The sequence below is a fragment of the Heloderma suspectum genome, chromosome 5 (assembly GCF_057233095.1).
Source record: "Heloderma suspectum isolate Gila_16-S chromosome 5, 16-S_ref, whole genome shotgun sequence".
Classification (NCBI taxonomy): Eukaryota; Metazoa; Chordata; class Lepidosauria; order Squamata; family Helodermatidae; genus Heloderma; species Heloderma suspectum.
Genome location: NC_139462.1, coordinates 96,010,003 through 96,026,031, shown reverse-complemented (window position 1 = coordinate 96,026,031; position 16,029 = coordinate 96,010,003). Strand labels below are relative to the sequence as shown.

General features: G+C 37.7%; 1 protein-coding gene across 2 annotated transcripts in view; it reads right to left on the bottom strand.

The window, feature by feature from the left end:
• Positions 1-271: 271 nt before the first annotated feature.
• Positions 272-16,029, bottom strand: part of CHIC2 (cysteine rich hydrophobic domain 2) — a 32,745-nt gene continuing 16,987 nt past the window's right edge. The window contains exons 2-6 of one of the 2 annotated variants that reach the window (XM_084856751.1): positions 12,835-12,889; positions 12,520-12,675; positions 6,391-6,447; positions 6,162-6,221; positions 272-2,141 (exon numbers count right to left, since the gene is read on the bottom strand). In XM_084856751.1, coding sequence (XP_084712877.1) covers positions 2,091-2,141; positions 6,162-6,221; positions 6,391-6,447; positions 12,520-12,675; positions 12,835-12,889 — 379 coding nt within the window. In that variant the 3' untranslated portion in view covers positions 272-2,090. The remainder of the gene's footprint in view (positions 2,142-6,161; positions 6,222-6,390; positions 6,448-12,519; positions 12,676-12,834; positions 12,890-16,029) is intronic. The other variant, XM_084856752.1, reaches the window with a different exon arrangement.

Sequence of the window (16,029 nt, the reverse complement as noted above, 5' to 3'; positions counted from 1 at the left end):
TAAAAGCTCTTGTGTCTTAGAAGGAACCCAGGCAGATATTGTCAGCAAAGAGCAATGCATATGATCCAGCTGAAACCAGCTGCACCATTTTCAGTGGGAGAGAGCTAAGCATATGCTTAATTCTCTTCCAATTGAAGACAATGGGATTTAAAAATGCCTAACGTTGGCTGGATCATGGCCTAAGATTAACAGATAAAAGCAAAATTTTGGAAGAACTGTATGTTGTGATAGACAAAGAGGGCCTAGATAAAAGGTGATCAAAAATATATTTCTGGGAAATTATTTATATTGCAAAGGATGTGTAACCTTCTAGTGAAGATCCGCTATGAATAGCAAACATTAACAAATACGCAGTAAACATATCTGTATAATGACAGTAAAGTGAAACTTGTATTTAAATGAAGAAAAATGGTATTCTTGCAATGGGGTAAACTTTTCATTAATACAAATAGTAAGCAGGTTGCATTTGTTGGCTATTCACATTATTGCTCTGCTACATGAGGAACAGGCCCTTAACATATGTTATAGTTCATGTACATTAATATCCAAATATCAGAAATAACTGCATTAAGGAGGCATTAAATATAATACATGACGATATGCACAGCCAAGAAACTAAAACCCGGCCTGACCAAAGCATACTATCACATATCCATATTTTTAAAATGCTTTCTTGGGCAAACAATAAAAACAGGAAACAGAAAGCTAAACATGTAAACGTGACAATAGAACAGAGGCTGGGATGCCATAAGTATTACTCAAAACATTCAGTATGCTATTAAGTCAAAATAACCAATTTTTGATTTACACATCTGATACACAGATGTAAAAATCAGGACATTATTAACATATCCATAGCTTCTGGTACAATGTTGTCAATGTTTTACATACAAAGGCCCCAGCCAAAGGGAAAATGTAAAAATAAGAAATTAGAAAGTTATGTTACACTTAAATCCCATTGAAATTAATGGGACTTTAAAAAGGTAGCCACAACTAACCTGATCCCTTGATTTTAACGGGACGTAAGAATAACTAACTTTTCTGGGCTGGAGACAAAACCTGTAACATTTAAAAATGAAAAATACCAAAGCATTTCGCAAATATATTTCTGACAATCTTGCATCCTTGTGTACTATTAGATCTGGTAAACAATAAAAACAGTAAAACCATTACATGGCATTAGCCACAATACATACACATACTTGAGTGCGTGCACACACTCTCCCCCTCCCAAACAGAAGATTGGCCTTTTTAAAAAAACTGTGATTAAGACTGAGAGTGGGTTGTGGATCACATGTTCCTTCCATCCATCATCCTAAACTCTTATTCACAGCAGGGTTGACCATGGTTGTAAGTACACCAGCCCTTTGTGAAATACTAGTGATTTTTATTATCCTGAGCAGTATTAACCATTGGACACATACAAATCCACCTCCAATTCTTCTAGTGGAATAATAGCAATCCAATTTCAAGTTTCCTGGGGACAAATATCTTCAGAGCAGATGGGATTTCTTCATGAAATAGAAAAAGGTGTTAAGGTGAACCAATGTTTGGGTTTCAAGGAGTTTATCAATAAATGCTGCTTTGTTACCACAGGTGGCTGATTTTAAGCTCCAGGAAGGTAGAGAATAACAAAAATGGATATATACATATATGTCACTGACAAAATATGCAGATTCAGAGAAGATGCAAGTGCATAGGTTGGTGATTGCCAATTTTCACAATTTACAGTTGCGTATCTTAGGGTTAAAAATACCTTTTCACCTATAGCTATTTTTGGGTGTATGTTTATAGCTATATAAGTATATATATTTATACACACACACAAAGAAACACACTCTGGAAAATCAGGATTCATTGACAACAGAAATGGGACAGGTAATAACTTAAATCACACTGACATTTGCATGAAATGACTTCTGCAGAATTTGACAAAATGCACTTTGAACATGCAGTTACAAAAAAGAGAGAAGAATGAAGAACACCACAAGATTCTGTAGAACCAATGCTCTATCACCATCAGGAGAGCACCAAGCAAGGCACCATTGGAAAAACAACATTATTTAGGAAGTCTCTAAGTAAAGTAAATGCTAATCTGGTCGGAAAATTGGTGTCTTCGGTAAAAATTCTATAAGAATGACCTGTGCAAAAGAGAAAAAATAGACATTTAGTGAATTATTGATAGCACTGTCAATCTTAAAACATCTCAGCAATCTCTTAAATCTTCTATTGTGACAAAGGAATAACTGTGGCCAGGATCCAAACAGCTACTTTAAGGCACATCCAGGGGCCTATATGTACCCAAGAGCATTTTGACTTGCTTTGAATGTGGGCCCCCTCTACATGAGAATTTGGTTTTGAGATTCCTCCCAGTCTGAAAACTCATTTGTCATTAAGTAGGGCCAAGGGTACATAAATGTGGTTAGGATAGGAGACTGTTTTATATTAGATCAGCCTATTTGTCTATCTAGCCCAATATTGTCTGCTCTCATGGGCAGCACCTCTCCAGGGCTTCAGGCACATATACTTCGCATCCCGTGCTACATGATCCCTCTTACTGTAGATGCCAGGGATTGACCTGAGACTTCTGCATCCAAAGCATGAGCTCTGACACTGGCCACCACACAGTCAGCACTGGCCACAAATCTTCTGGCAACCACCTCCCCTTGGTTGCCTGTCATGAGGCACAAGACCCATCCTCTCTCCAGACTCCTCTGTATGTTTCAGAGAGAGAAAGGAAGTAACCTCTCATTTGGTGATGAATGGGAGACACTGCCCCTCTCCCAAGTTCTTTTGCATGTGCAGAGATCTTGGGGGATGATCTCCGAAGATCTCACTTCACACCAGCTTTTACAGTGTGTGCATGCATGTGTGTGTGCGTGCGTGCGCGCGTGTGTGTGTTTTAAAGCAGCTAGAGAGATTCTCACTATTTTCAAGAGTTTGCAAAGCTAGGCATGGATTTGGAGAATGACTCTACTCCCAAGTCCCAGAGAAAAAAGTCGAAGTGTGTTCCAATGAATGGCAACCAGTAATAGTGGCCATAACTCTGCCCCCCAACACCTTGCAGCCACTCTCCACACACACCCAACCTGAGGTGCCTCACTCTGCCTAATGGTAGGACTGTCCCTGCCAAAGAGATAACAATCATTTAAGCATAACTCTAGAAAAGGGGTGAGCAGCTTTGGGAGGTCCAGGGGCTATTTCTATCCCCGGGCCACAGCTCTCCCCCAAATTTTTTAAATTTAATTTAAGATTTTAATTAAAAATGGCATCCAAAGTGGCTATAGATCACCAAAAGGGTCAAAATTAGCATGTTCTCAAGCTAATTTTGACCCTTCTGGTGCTCCATAGTAACTACAGATCACTCAAAGGGCAAAAAAAAAAAGAAGCTTCAAAATGGCTACTCCGGATGCCATTCTGGGTTTTTTTTGGTTTGTTTGTTTTTACAGTATTGGGAGTAGCAGGGGATGGCAGGGGCCACAGCAGCTGCCCACCCCTGCTCTAAAAGGAAGCTTTGTAAAATAAAAGAGGAGGTGCTCATAGTTCAAATCAGTTACAACTCAGACAAAACTAAATTCACTTTTCAACTTCAACTGTTTTCAACACTATTTTCACACCCAGCCCCACCCTTCTCTTTCCTTCTGGTATTCAAGGGTTGCTTTCTTAACAGCAATATATTTCTCCAACAAGAGAAACTTGTTCTAAGTTTAACTGTGAATATAGAGAATGATCACTTTATACAATTAATTTGATGGAGGCAGGAAAGTTACGAAGCCCAACTTATTAAATTATCTACTACAGAGTCTTGGGGGATAGTGGAAAGGGAGTTATATTATTGAAAACATGTTCTCACAGAAGTAAATGGTCCCCCTTCAGAAGTGTTGTAGAAAAGCTTACAACTCTGCACACTACTTAAATTTGGTTGCCTTGGCAATTAAAATCTAGGAGGGCAAGTTTTGGCCTAGCAGGGCAAGAAGACGGTTTTCCTAAGACAGCAAAATGATCAGTTTATTCCGCCTTCCCCAGTTTACTCCATTTTCCCACCTATGTGGAAACCACAAAAATACAACATGCTTATCATGCTGTATTTTTACATCTTGCTTAACTAAGATGTTTTCAACCCTTTTTGGTATTGTCAAAGGTTAATATTCAGCTAGCGCTGGTAGCACACATATATTAACTTTTGCACAAGTTTTATATTTGATAATCACTTGCAGGAGTACTGTAGTGTCAAAGCAACTCAAGTCTGCTCTATTGATCCAGAAGTAGCATTTAAATAATACTTTATCAAAAGAGGTACTGTCCAATCCTATGCATATGTACTTAGAAACAACCCCCGATAAAGACAGCGGGTTGGATCTGAATGTTTTCTTCCATGAATGGAAAGAGCTTCTTCTGACAGGAGTCCTTCCGTTGGAGGAAGGGAACCATTGGATCCAACCCAGTGGGACCTAGGGTGCATATAAGTATGCAGCCTAAATTGTAAAAATGTTAAATATATTAATGTTCTGGACCAATCCAATTATCCATCACATTCTTACTACTTGTGAAATAGTGAACGCTTCCTAAATTGGACCTTGGAATTAAACAAATTGTAAACTTTACACTGTTTCAAGGTGCTTGAAGATGACAATATTAACTTTTATTACCACCTGAACATCTTGTAGGAAAATGCTGATTTTAGTTGGAATGTGTCTCCGCATAAGTGTGCTCAAGTCTATATAGCCTTTGAGTGCAAGTGGGGTTCAAAAAGGGCAGAAACATTCAATAATTAAAATACAGAACTGAATTCTTTTACGTAGGCCAACCTCAAAACCTGTGTCAAATTTCCTTTCTTGTCTCCAATTATTGCAAAGTTACCATGTGTCTCTGATCATAAATTAACATGTTCACTATAATAGATGATCATAAATTAACATGTTAAGTATAATAGGTGTTAAAAAGAAACAGTTTGTTGAATAGAGCTACTCTGCAAAAGAAGAGAGGCATTTTAGGAAGGCTTTTATGTTTTAGGCTAGATATAGGCCTTAGTATTTCCCCTTTTCTTCCGTGCTAACAGAAAAGATGATTTTAAGATAATTTGTAACTATTTAAGCACTGTTTTAAATCAATCTTCTAACATACTGTCTATAATGCATGTATTGTGCTAAATAATAGACAAGATATATAATTAAAAGGCATGGATGTGTTAGAAATAGCTAAAGCTAGATGCTTCTGAGGGTTAGTCTTAATTTGTTAACCCCTGCTTGTATCTTAGAATAATAGAATAGTAGGGTTGGAAGGGGCCTACAAGGCCATCGAGTCCAACCCCCTGCTCAATGCAGGATCTTAAAAAAAAAATCTTAATTTTTTTATGCAGTACTAGCCTATTTTGCAATCACATATTTGTTTTAAACTAGTAAATATCTTATTAACTCACCTTCCCTAGACTCCCCAGAAAAATGTAAAGAGCAGTAAGTAAAATGAAGTAAAATCACATGCACTGATAGTTTGGTGTGTGTGGGTGGGTGGATGGATGGGGGAGAGAAACAAGTGCACCCCATGGAAAGTCCTAAGAAATCTGTAAACTGCATCTTGTGTATAATCTTCAGAACCAAAAGATTATACACAAGAGCCAGAACCCAATACATTTCCTCTCCCGCCTTACCATTAAGGCTTTAAAACCAGACTGAAGCTAGTAAGGCTCAAGGGACTTTCAAGACTCCTGAGGTATGGGGGCAGTTAAAATCTGCAACGTCTAAAGGTTTCCTAAGCTCCAGCAGCTTAGTTGAAAGGTCTCTTTCCATAGGCTGGGACTCGATTAGCATGATATAAAAACAGCCCACATCTAACTCACTGCGTAACCAAAGTTGCAGTTATTCTTTTTATACAGCATCTGAAAATTTCACACTCCATCAACACACGTTCAACCCATTTTATCTTGGCAATTAATTTATTATTTTTTCCAGGACACAGTGAAGCCTTGTTTTCAAGTCATTCATAACTTTATAAATCAGCCCAGTGCATGAAACTATACATCTGTGAACCGTAGAAAATCCTTGCCACTCAGGCGATTAAGCTCTTGACACCTTTGCTGATTAATAATCATGGAAAGAATAAGATCAGAAGCAAAATTAATGATCATTTAATAGAGAAACGCACAAAACAGCCCTTTAACTTACATATTCCATCATGTTATTCGATTCACATTTCCTTTTGCTTAGCCTCCAATGCAAGCACAGCTAGACAACAGGGAGAAAAGGGGGAAAGAAAAATGAGCTGTATTTTATTGCCGGCACAGAGACTAGCCCATTTGTCCACCTTTCATATTTCGCGTTCAACAAAAGCATCTGTTTCCATACTGTGCAATTCAGGCCCCAGCAGTATGAAGCTGCTCCCTGCGGCACTCACCTTGTGGTATAACCTATTGTTTTCCCATTCTAATAACTTCTCAATCGATCTTCGTGTCTGGAAGACAAATGAGAAAGAATTTTACTCTTGAGTAGTTTTAGAAAAAAGTTTGTTTTGCAGCTGCCTTTGTGTGGAAAAGGTTGGGGGAGAAGAGGTAAAGGACAGTGACTGAGTGCAGGGTGGTCTTCTGAACTATGAGTTTTCTGTATTAACTGTATCTAAGATAAAGAAGTACTTTCTTTTTAAAGAAAAGGGGGTATTATTGACACACAAAACCATTAACAAATATTTAAATGGTTGGCAAATATATATATAATAAATACATCTACCTATTTACAAAGATGTACATCAATACCATTTCTCAAGTACTTTTCACAACAGTTTTATTTATTAACACTGCCGAACAAGCCAATTTAGATCCACTGAAGCCAGTGGGGCTAAGCCACCTCAAATTCAAGTAACTTGAAACAAATAGGTTGCAGATCAAGCATGGAATAGTTTCCACATGCAATTCATAGACCTTATTACAACTGTGATACATACAAAATACAGTGCCATTGACTGAATTCCCAGACTGGAGCTCTAAATCTATGGTTTCACATTTAACATTTCATGCAGAAATGTTCTAGAATATTTTGAAATCCATATGTCACTAATTACATTTATAACAGTTATATTCTGTTGAATATACGTTTTCCAGTTTTAATGAAAATATTTAAAGCCTCTTGTACTAAGCCTGCCATTCTAAAGATGCAGTTAGTATGCCAATTTAGTTGTATTAACATGCTAGAAATGCATACTGTTGTTTATGGTCACTTGACTGCCATATCATCAATCGCTCAGCAGTAAAATGGGATTTACTAGTCCTTATGAAAAGAGAGGATAAATCACGACACCAGGTGTTGAGATGAGACCAGTGTTGCAGGTGCAAAAGCATGGATCACTGAGCCTTGTAGCAAATTCAACTTTGTACAGCTGCAACTTCCTTACAAGGCAAAGAGAAAGCGGGGGGGGGGGAGGGGGACGGGAAGCATCTTGCACTTCAACTACTGCTAAACAAGAGATGCTACAAACTTCACACTGGTACAGCAAGCATGTTTTATTTTTTTTTAAGTATTTAAACTCATCCACAAATCTACTGAATATATTCCAAAGGCAAAAAGGTGTATTTATCTAGAGATAGTCAATTCTTCTCATTTGCAACCATTGTAAGAGCATAAACCTGAGCTGTGGCTACAAGAAAGAATCAACTCTGTTATTCATGAATAATTATATGTTTTTACCTTTTCATTATTATTGCTAAAATGGAAGGGATTCCCAAAACCTCGAGGCACCTTTTAATAGCCGCAACTAAATTATTACATTGTATTTTTAAAGTTCTGTTTCTTCTAGCTAATACTTTTTATTTTATTAAAGACAGTGCCTGCCCCCTAACAATGATCGGCAGACCTCACTTGTTTCTTTGTAAAGATAGCCTTTTAGAGTCTGCTCTCCTTTTAAATGAAAATAGGGCAGCAGTTATGGTCACACTTTTGTTAATTTAGTTGCCAGTCAGCTCCAAATCAAAAGAAAATAAGGCTGCAGAGTGTAATTAACATTCAGTTCAGTCGTTTTGTCCCTTGTCTAGCCCCCCGAGCTTTGTTAAAATTGCCATCTGAATGCTGAAGGCTGTAGGGAAATCGATTTGATTCTAATCGCACCATGAAAAGAACATGATCTAACTGCTTTCAGCCCTCCGTAAATCTGTACTAGGTCTTTAGCACAATGCAACTTCCAATTTAAAAAGCACTGAATGTCTCGTCAATGACTTTGTGAAGAAAAAAGAACAAGGAGCAGACATAAAAATTCCAATAGTTGTTTAAGCATTAAAGCTCATTTGCATCACAGCAAACCTGAAAAGGGCTGACCTCTCAAACCGCCTCTCAGGTCTATGAAGTTGTAGCCTTGACAAGCTCACATTGACAGAGCTCATTGACTCTGAAAGGCTACTCTATCAATGGTGAAAAATGGCAATAGGTTCTACTCCGAGCAGGCATCTGCCTGCCCACCCGCTGCTAAACCAATGGCAAAACCGATTCAAAAATGTGAAGCTACCTTGTAATCTTCCTTACCAGAACCTTTTAAATAATAAAGACCGCTGTACAATTTAACTTTCATTGCAGGCATGGAGGGGAAGGAGAAAAGACAGAAAAGAAACCAACTTCCCAAATACTAGTACAATTAAAACACTTTACACTCTAAATAGGAAACTGAATACAGAAGACTTAATACAACATTCTGAAAGGGGCCTTCTATACTTTTGAAACAAATTTAACATATATTTATTGTTACTCTTATCAGGGGGATTTCTTAAGTACGAAGTTGGACAGGACACTGATTTCTAAGGAAACATATTAGCCAGCTTTTTTAAAAAATGTAGTGATTTAGTATTAAGCAGACAGCGCATGTGTAGAAGATAAACTATGCCTTTACTCTTATTTGATTTAACCCACCCTAACTCCAAAGGTTCAGACTAGGTAACACTGATGTACACCTCAAGTCTATAAGAACACCTAATTCTTGAAAATCATTACTTGTACGTATGGCATGCATGCAACATTTAAAAATCTCTGAACCAGTACTCAACCCCATCAGCTATACAAAAGGTGAATGAAAGTTTAAATGAAACATTAGCAAGTACCTCTCAGCCTGGGGAAGAAAAGGTGAATTGAAGAGCATCACACAATTCTTTATACCAAGCTTCCTTTTCCCTACTTGACAGGTGAAGAAAAAACAGACTTGCACGTGCAGCTTAATTAATCACTGCACTTGACAGCTCAATGATTTACAGTGAGGAGCAGGTGAGGACATTCAAAACCCCAAAGGAACTCTTGATTTGAGTGTAACACTCAGATGACAACCCTGTAGATTCTTCATCAATGGCATACAGAAAACCTAGAAAGCACATTTGCTGACAACAAAGCACAAGTTAAGTGGAAGACTGCTTATTAGGAAGATTTAGAAACTAACTACACTGGTTATTTCTTCATTCAAACTAATATTTAACCAAAAATAAATTTGAATCTTAAAAAAAACCCCTGTATTAGGAAACTAAACCTGAATATTTATGTGAACCATCTTAAACAAATGGAGAGGCAGGATATGAGTAAATAAAGCAACTACAGAGAAATACAACACACGTGCAGTTTTATCCTATCCATGTTTCCCAAGAAGTAACCTCGCTGAGTTTGATGGAACTAACTCCCAAAAAAGTGTGCATAGGACTGCAGTCTTTTCCTCTGAACTACATTCTGTTGTGTAAAAAATAATGAAACAGAATGAAAAATTCAAGTTAAAAATTTAGGATCTATATTAAACAATTTAAATTAAAAATACTAATTGAAGATAATTTTTAAATAAATGTAAGTGTTTTCATTCAGCAGTCAAAGACATCTTATGAAAAGCTTCTTCCTGCTTGCCAAAAAAATTCCAGACAATGGTTTTCAGATTTAGTGCAACCTATTCTAAGGCTCAATATGGGCACTAATTTAACTACTTCAGCTGCTGCAACTACTTAATGACTGGGTTCACACAACACAATAACACACACTCAGTGGTTGAGTATGGGTTGAGTGTGAGTTGTCATTGAACAGTGGGTTGTTGTTGAACCGTGGGTTATCGTGTTGTCTGAACCCAGTGCGATTTCCACAGGGTGGCTTATTTTTTTCCAAACAAGCTGCCCCGAGAACCCATGGTTTGTTGTTCATGGTTAACAAACCATGTTTTGTTAGTGCAGCTGGATTCAGATGATACAATAACCCACGATTCAAGAACAACCCACGGTTCTATGACAACCCACACTCAACCTATATTCAACCACTGAGTGTGGGTTATTGTGTTGTGAGAACCCAGTCAATATCACATATATACACACATATTACTTCAAGTAGGTTAGGACAGGATGAAAGCAACAGCCTCCTGCCCAGAAGGCTTAGCTTTCTATATAGAACATTCACAATATTTGTGCAAACTGCCATCAAAAGCTAACACAGATCAGCAAAAGATACTCAGGGCCACACCATGCCATTATGTATTCTATTGCAAATACATGAGCTGGGAAGCTGCAGCCCACATTTTCCCACATATATACATGTAGTCAAATACAGGTTTGTGTATTCATCACATGTGACTATAAGTGGCCCGGTTACCTACATTAGAAGTACTTCCATGTAGGAAAACACATAGCATGAAAAAGCCTCCATTCCAATGCTTTGAAAGTCTTTAGGGAAAGGAATTCCATTCTTGTATGTCAGCCAAACTGAACACTTCTTTATGTGATGTGATGGAGCATCTATTGTTTGGTTAGGGACGTTGTGTAACTACAATGGGATATGAAGGAGTGATCTATACAGGCCTGAAAAACTTGAGTCTATCATGCATTGCTCTTTAAGCAGGACTTGTAAGAAAACATTTAAAATGAGCAAAAAATATTTTACAGAGAACATGGCTGCTGGGAAGAATGCCAACCTTATTTTGTTATTGCAGGCAGTTAACTCGCTGCTAAGATTTACATACTAGAAAATGCTATGTAAAGCCTTCATATGTTTTGAGTATATGGAAAAATGTGGGGGACAAAGTTAATGTGGAGGGGCCAGAATTTAACAGAAGGTACAAGTCTGATGTGTGATGGCTATCTACCTTGTATAGGATTTTCCAAGTGTGTGATAGTAAGGTGTGTGCCCAAGCAACTTAGTTAAATAAATAACAATTAACCAAGGTGGAAATTACAAGACGATCCTTTCAGTGTTAACTAGTGAAGATTCCCAAACTCAAAATTAATTGATTTCTATATGAAGTCTGGCATGTTCTCTAATGCATGATGAGCCCTGACTTCAATTTTTTTTCCTAATTCAGAGTTAATTTCTGTTTTCTGTGTCTGCTTTGTGTGGTCTGCATGGTTTGGGAGGGGTGCAGTCTTAGTAAGCTTGATTTGAGAGGTGGTTTGAGAGCTTTTAAAAAAATATTTCTTTTGAAAAATAAATACTGAAAGGTAAAAGATTCTCTAAGAGACAAGGACATACAGCTCTTGATCTGCACTTTCTAAACAGGACTGGAATTGTCACTGGGTGGTACATGATCATATAACATTGTTTCCAGGAGCTAGAGGGAAAGAAAATAAAGATGGTTATCCCAATAGGCCATATTTTCTAGGCCATACTTTCTAGTCTCCTGGGGAGCTTTTACTTTTTAAGAAATCTCTTAAAAACAGAGAAGAAATTACTAAAAAGCCTTTAGACTACCTGATATTATTCTAGGTCTAAATTTGTTATTACTTTGAAATTTCATAACAGAACTTTCATCTGAACTTGAAATGCTGTATTCGTATCTTGGGGAACAAATCATAAATAATGATGGGGTCAGTTCACCCATCACTAGTGCTACGAGTTACATGAAGAAGCACCAACAGAGACTTTATTAAATGTTTATATCACTTCAAGAATTGCATTTTTTGCAGCTATTCATGCTAGTTTTCTAAAAGCTCTCAACAGGTAAACCAATGTACTCCTCCCAATGAACTTGTCACCAACAGTGAATCAACAATGCTAAAAGACACTTCGAATGTTTAAAACTGAATTATAACTGAATGTTATAAGATATTGGAGGATAGTATATCAGAAAGCAGACTCACACTAAGTATACATGATATGAGAAATTTTAGTATTTAAAATATGACATTATGTGTTGGAATTTTACGTAGTATATTTGCCAAAGCATGAACTCATTTAACACTAGCAAGTAATATGATTAATTGGATTTCACACTGTTGAAAAATGGTCTTGTACATTTTTGTAGTTCCTCAAGGAAGAACAGGTAGGATTCAACACACATCAGATATTGTGCATTAAAATCACTTTGAAGCACATTTGAGGTGTTGTTTAGGGGAGGGGGATTTGAAGGTGCAGATTTTTTTTTGTTGCAGCTTGGAATCCAGCCACAATAAGTAGTAACCACAAAGCCATATTAAGTATGCCCAAAAGCTTTTCAGAAGATTTATTTGCAAAACAGAATAAGGCACAGAAAAAAACAGTAGTGAACTTGAAATAGAGATTATATGACAACCCACAGGACAGTAAATGCAGTCTAACTTACTCTTTTACTGAGGCAAATAACTGGCCACATACTACAACCTAAAGTACAGCAGCAGCAAAGGCAGCCACAGAGTAGCCATCGGACATTAACCGGAAGGTTCTTCTTAAGGCAGCTATTCACTCTGCTGATGCTCGCTTTAAACTCCTCGGGCGCAACCTGCAAGAAAGAGCCATGAAGCACTGTGATAAGTATACTTCTAATGCTTGATTTGAGTTAACGAATCCTTCTCCCACCCCACCCTAAAAACAACATGAAGCTGACTGAATTCTAATCTCTGTTAGTTCTTCTAGCTAATTTTTCCCCACAGATACTTACTTTTCCTGTTAACGATGAAGGAAACTCTGCTTCAAATTTGTTGCTCAGCCCAAACCTAAAAACACAAAATAAACAGGTTATTTCACTCCACATAATGCAATCAATGGATACTTTACATGGCAATTGTATTTGCTGCAGTCAATATGTCAAGCTTGAAAATAGTATTTGCCAGGGAATTACACTGCACAACTGCAGTTGCACAAGCATGAGCCAACAAGTATCGGAGTCCACAAGTGCTTGCCTCCTTTCACACTTTCACTCCTTTTACATGGTTATGGCTGCAAGTTCTATTACACCCATGATGAACACACCTCATGCTTAGAATTATGAAGAAACTCCAACTGAAACATCCTCAAGAAGCCGCTTGAGAAGTGCACTACTAGCTTGAAGGAGCTAATGTTTTAAAGACTTTTTTATTTGCCTGGCTTTCACAAAGCTAACATTTAAAAACAGAGTGAAGATTAAAAAAAGACAGAGTGAAGATCTTTTTAAAAGAACAAAACGTTGGGATCTTTAATATAATTTCTTTCTTTTCCCCAAGTCTCCAAATAACTATGGATCCACACAATCCAGACCATTAATGCTTTAACAACTTTTTGGCCTACATACTGTTCTCACTCATCTGAGAGTGTATTTTCAATTTCAGGCTTTCCCTTACTTTTATAGCATTTCATGCTGTATCTACACAAAGCAAGCACAATTTCCTTTCCCCCCAAATTCTGCTTGGCTTCATCTCACCTCCTGTTTACAAGGCAAGTGTTCTTATGCCTATCCTATGACTCTGGTTAAGTGAGCTACTTTTCTAAAGACATCTGCTGCTAACTTTGTATTTTAATGGTTTTACTTTGCTTTTTCCTTTTTTATTGCAACCGGATTGACAAAAATAAGCGCAGGCAATACATTTAATATAAATAAAATAAACTTTATGGTGCCCACCGCCAGACAGTGTGACAGGTGCTGTGAGACAGGAGGAAACAATTAGGACCACAGCTTGGATGTATACCATAAGGAGTCCTCCAATCATCTCCCCCCACCCAAGAATGGTAAACTGCGCCTGCAATTTACACATAACTTTACAGCTGTAAATTGCACTAATATGCTAATTACGGCCATAATTTGCCCATGATACGCAAATTGCACCTGCAATTTGCGCATCTTGCCATTTTTACTGAGAAAAAACCTACGCTGAAATCCGCAAGCCATGATGGGAGCTCTGGGGAAATCTGTCGAGCACCAAGGCAGCTAGATTTCCCCATGACAGACATTCCCCAGACTGGATACTGGCAGATTCGAACATCCCTAGTGGTAATACAGAACTTGGAAAGCAGGTTGTACATTCCTTATTATGTGTGTTCCCAAAAGTATACAGATGAAAGATAGCAACCAAGGGGATCCTGAAGAATTTAGACACCTCAGAAGACTAGAATGTAACACAGTCTGGACTGATTCTTAAAATACCAAGATGAGATAAAAGGTGGCTACTGTATCTGTATTAATGTTGTCTCCCACCCACACCCTCAGTTCCATCAAATAAGCTATACCCTTCAATCACACCCAAGTTGTTAATCATGCCTATAAACAGAACATCTGAAGAGTAAGGAACTTCAGCAGAAGCTCTGTAAGTAATCATGTCATCCTTAACCATAAGTGACTCTGCAAGGTCAAGCGGCTGCATTTGAAATATCTTAAGCTCTTAGGGCATGTGTTATTCTCTCATCTTGACCTCCCTCTTTCTAGTAGTCAAAAAAGTCTGACCTTTTGCTCCCAAGAACACAATTAACTGTGGAGAAGAGATTATACCATAAAAAAAGAATCATAATGAACCATGATGGCCTGATAATTAGCCACTAATAACTCCCATGCAGAGAATAAGAACATAGGAACTAGGATAAGTGCTCTACAAAGTGTTAAAATATATGCAAGACTTCAGGAACTGGTGCTGTAGTTGTCCTACCATAGAGACTGGAAAACTATTTCACACTGGAAGAACTGAGACTCAATAGCTATGAAGTTTGGATTCTTTACTTATAAAGATACTTGGGGCTTCATCCTCTCACTGACAAGGGTATCAAAGTTTCCACAGTACACAGAAACCTGAAGTCTAATCCATTCCAATTACTACAAAAAACTTAAAAGACTGGATGTTTACTTTTCTCCCTTGAAATTCAGGACAGGAACTCTGCCTTATAACAGCAGCCAATAGAGTAAATAAAACCAATCGTTTTTATTTACATTCAGTATATAGGTGCTCCTTTAAAAATATAGGCAGTCTTTAAAATAAAATGTGAATTTAATACACACATGTTAAAATCTGCACTGCTTGCTTTTATTTCATGTGTTTTTACGTAAGATGAAAAAGGCACTGGGAAAAAATATTTGACTTTTGAGCCTTATAAATATGATACAGTGGCCATGCATCATATTTAATGTCGTGGCAAGTTATGGTATTTCATCTTATGGACAAACACTGCTTTTGCGCGATAATTACCAGCTTCGTATTTTGGGCACTTAGATCACAATACAGCACACCTGACTTTCTAATGCAGAGGTGAGATACTCACATGCAACCATCAGCCTTATTGTATGCATTTCCCAGGCATCACCCATGCCATCCTGAATCACCTGCCACCACTGCCACGAAGAGAACAAGAGACTGGTAGGCTTTTGATTATGCTTCTAGGTAGTACAAAAGCCTTTATTTAGTTGTAAACCAATATATTTACTCTTTATAACTAATTAGGAACATTTGTTCAGCAAATCCATAATTTACAAAACAGGAAATCTGATTCAAATCAATCCATCTTGGCAGCCAATCCTTCAGTAAGAACAGGTCAAGAGAGTCAGGGAGTTCTCTATTCTCATACATTAACTATCTTCTGATTGTAGAAGTGGGCATGTTCACTGAAAGCCAAGAAGTATCTATGCTTGCAGAATTTATTAGTATATATGTGCACACACCCACAGCTATCATTCCCTTTCAGTCCAATGGCTGTTCTAGTATGTCCAAAAGGCCTTTAGAATGCTTTCTCTCTATCCAGAGTTTTAAAATATGGTCTATCAGAAGACAGCTGCACTTGTCAGCATAGCAGTACCAGTACATACTACCAAAGCAGTGCTACATCTTAGATTGGCTTCCTTTTAAAAATTTATTTTCTGCCACAGCAGCTCAGGGGACCAACACAGAGCTCACTTTGA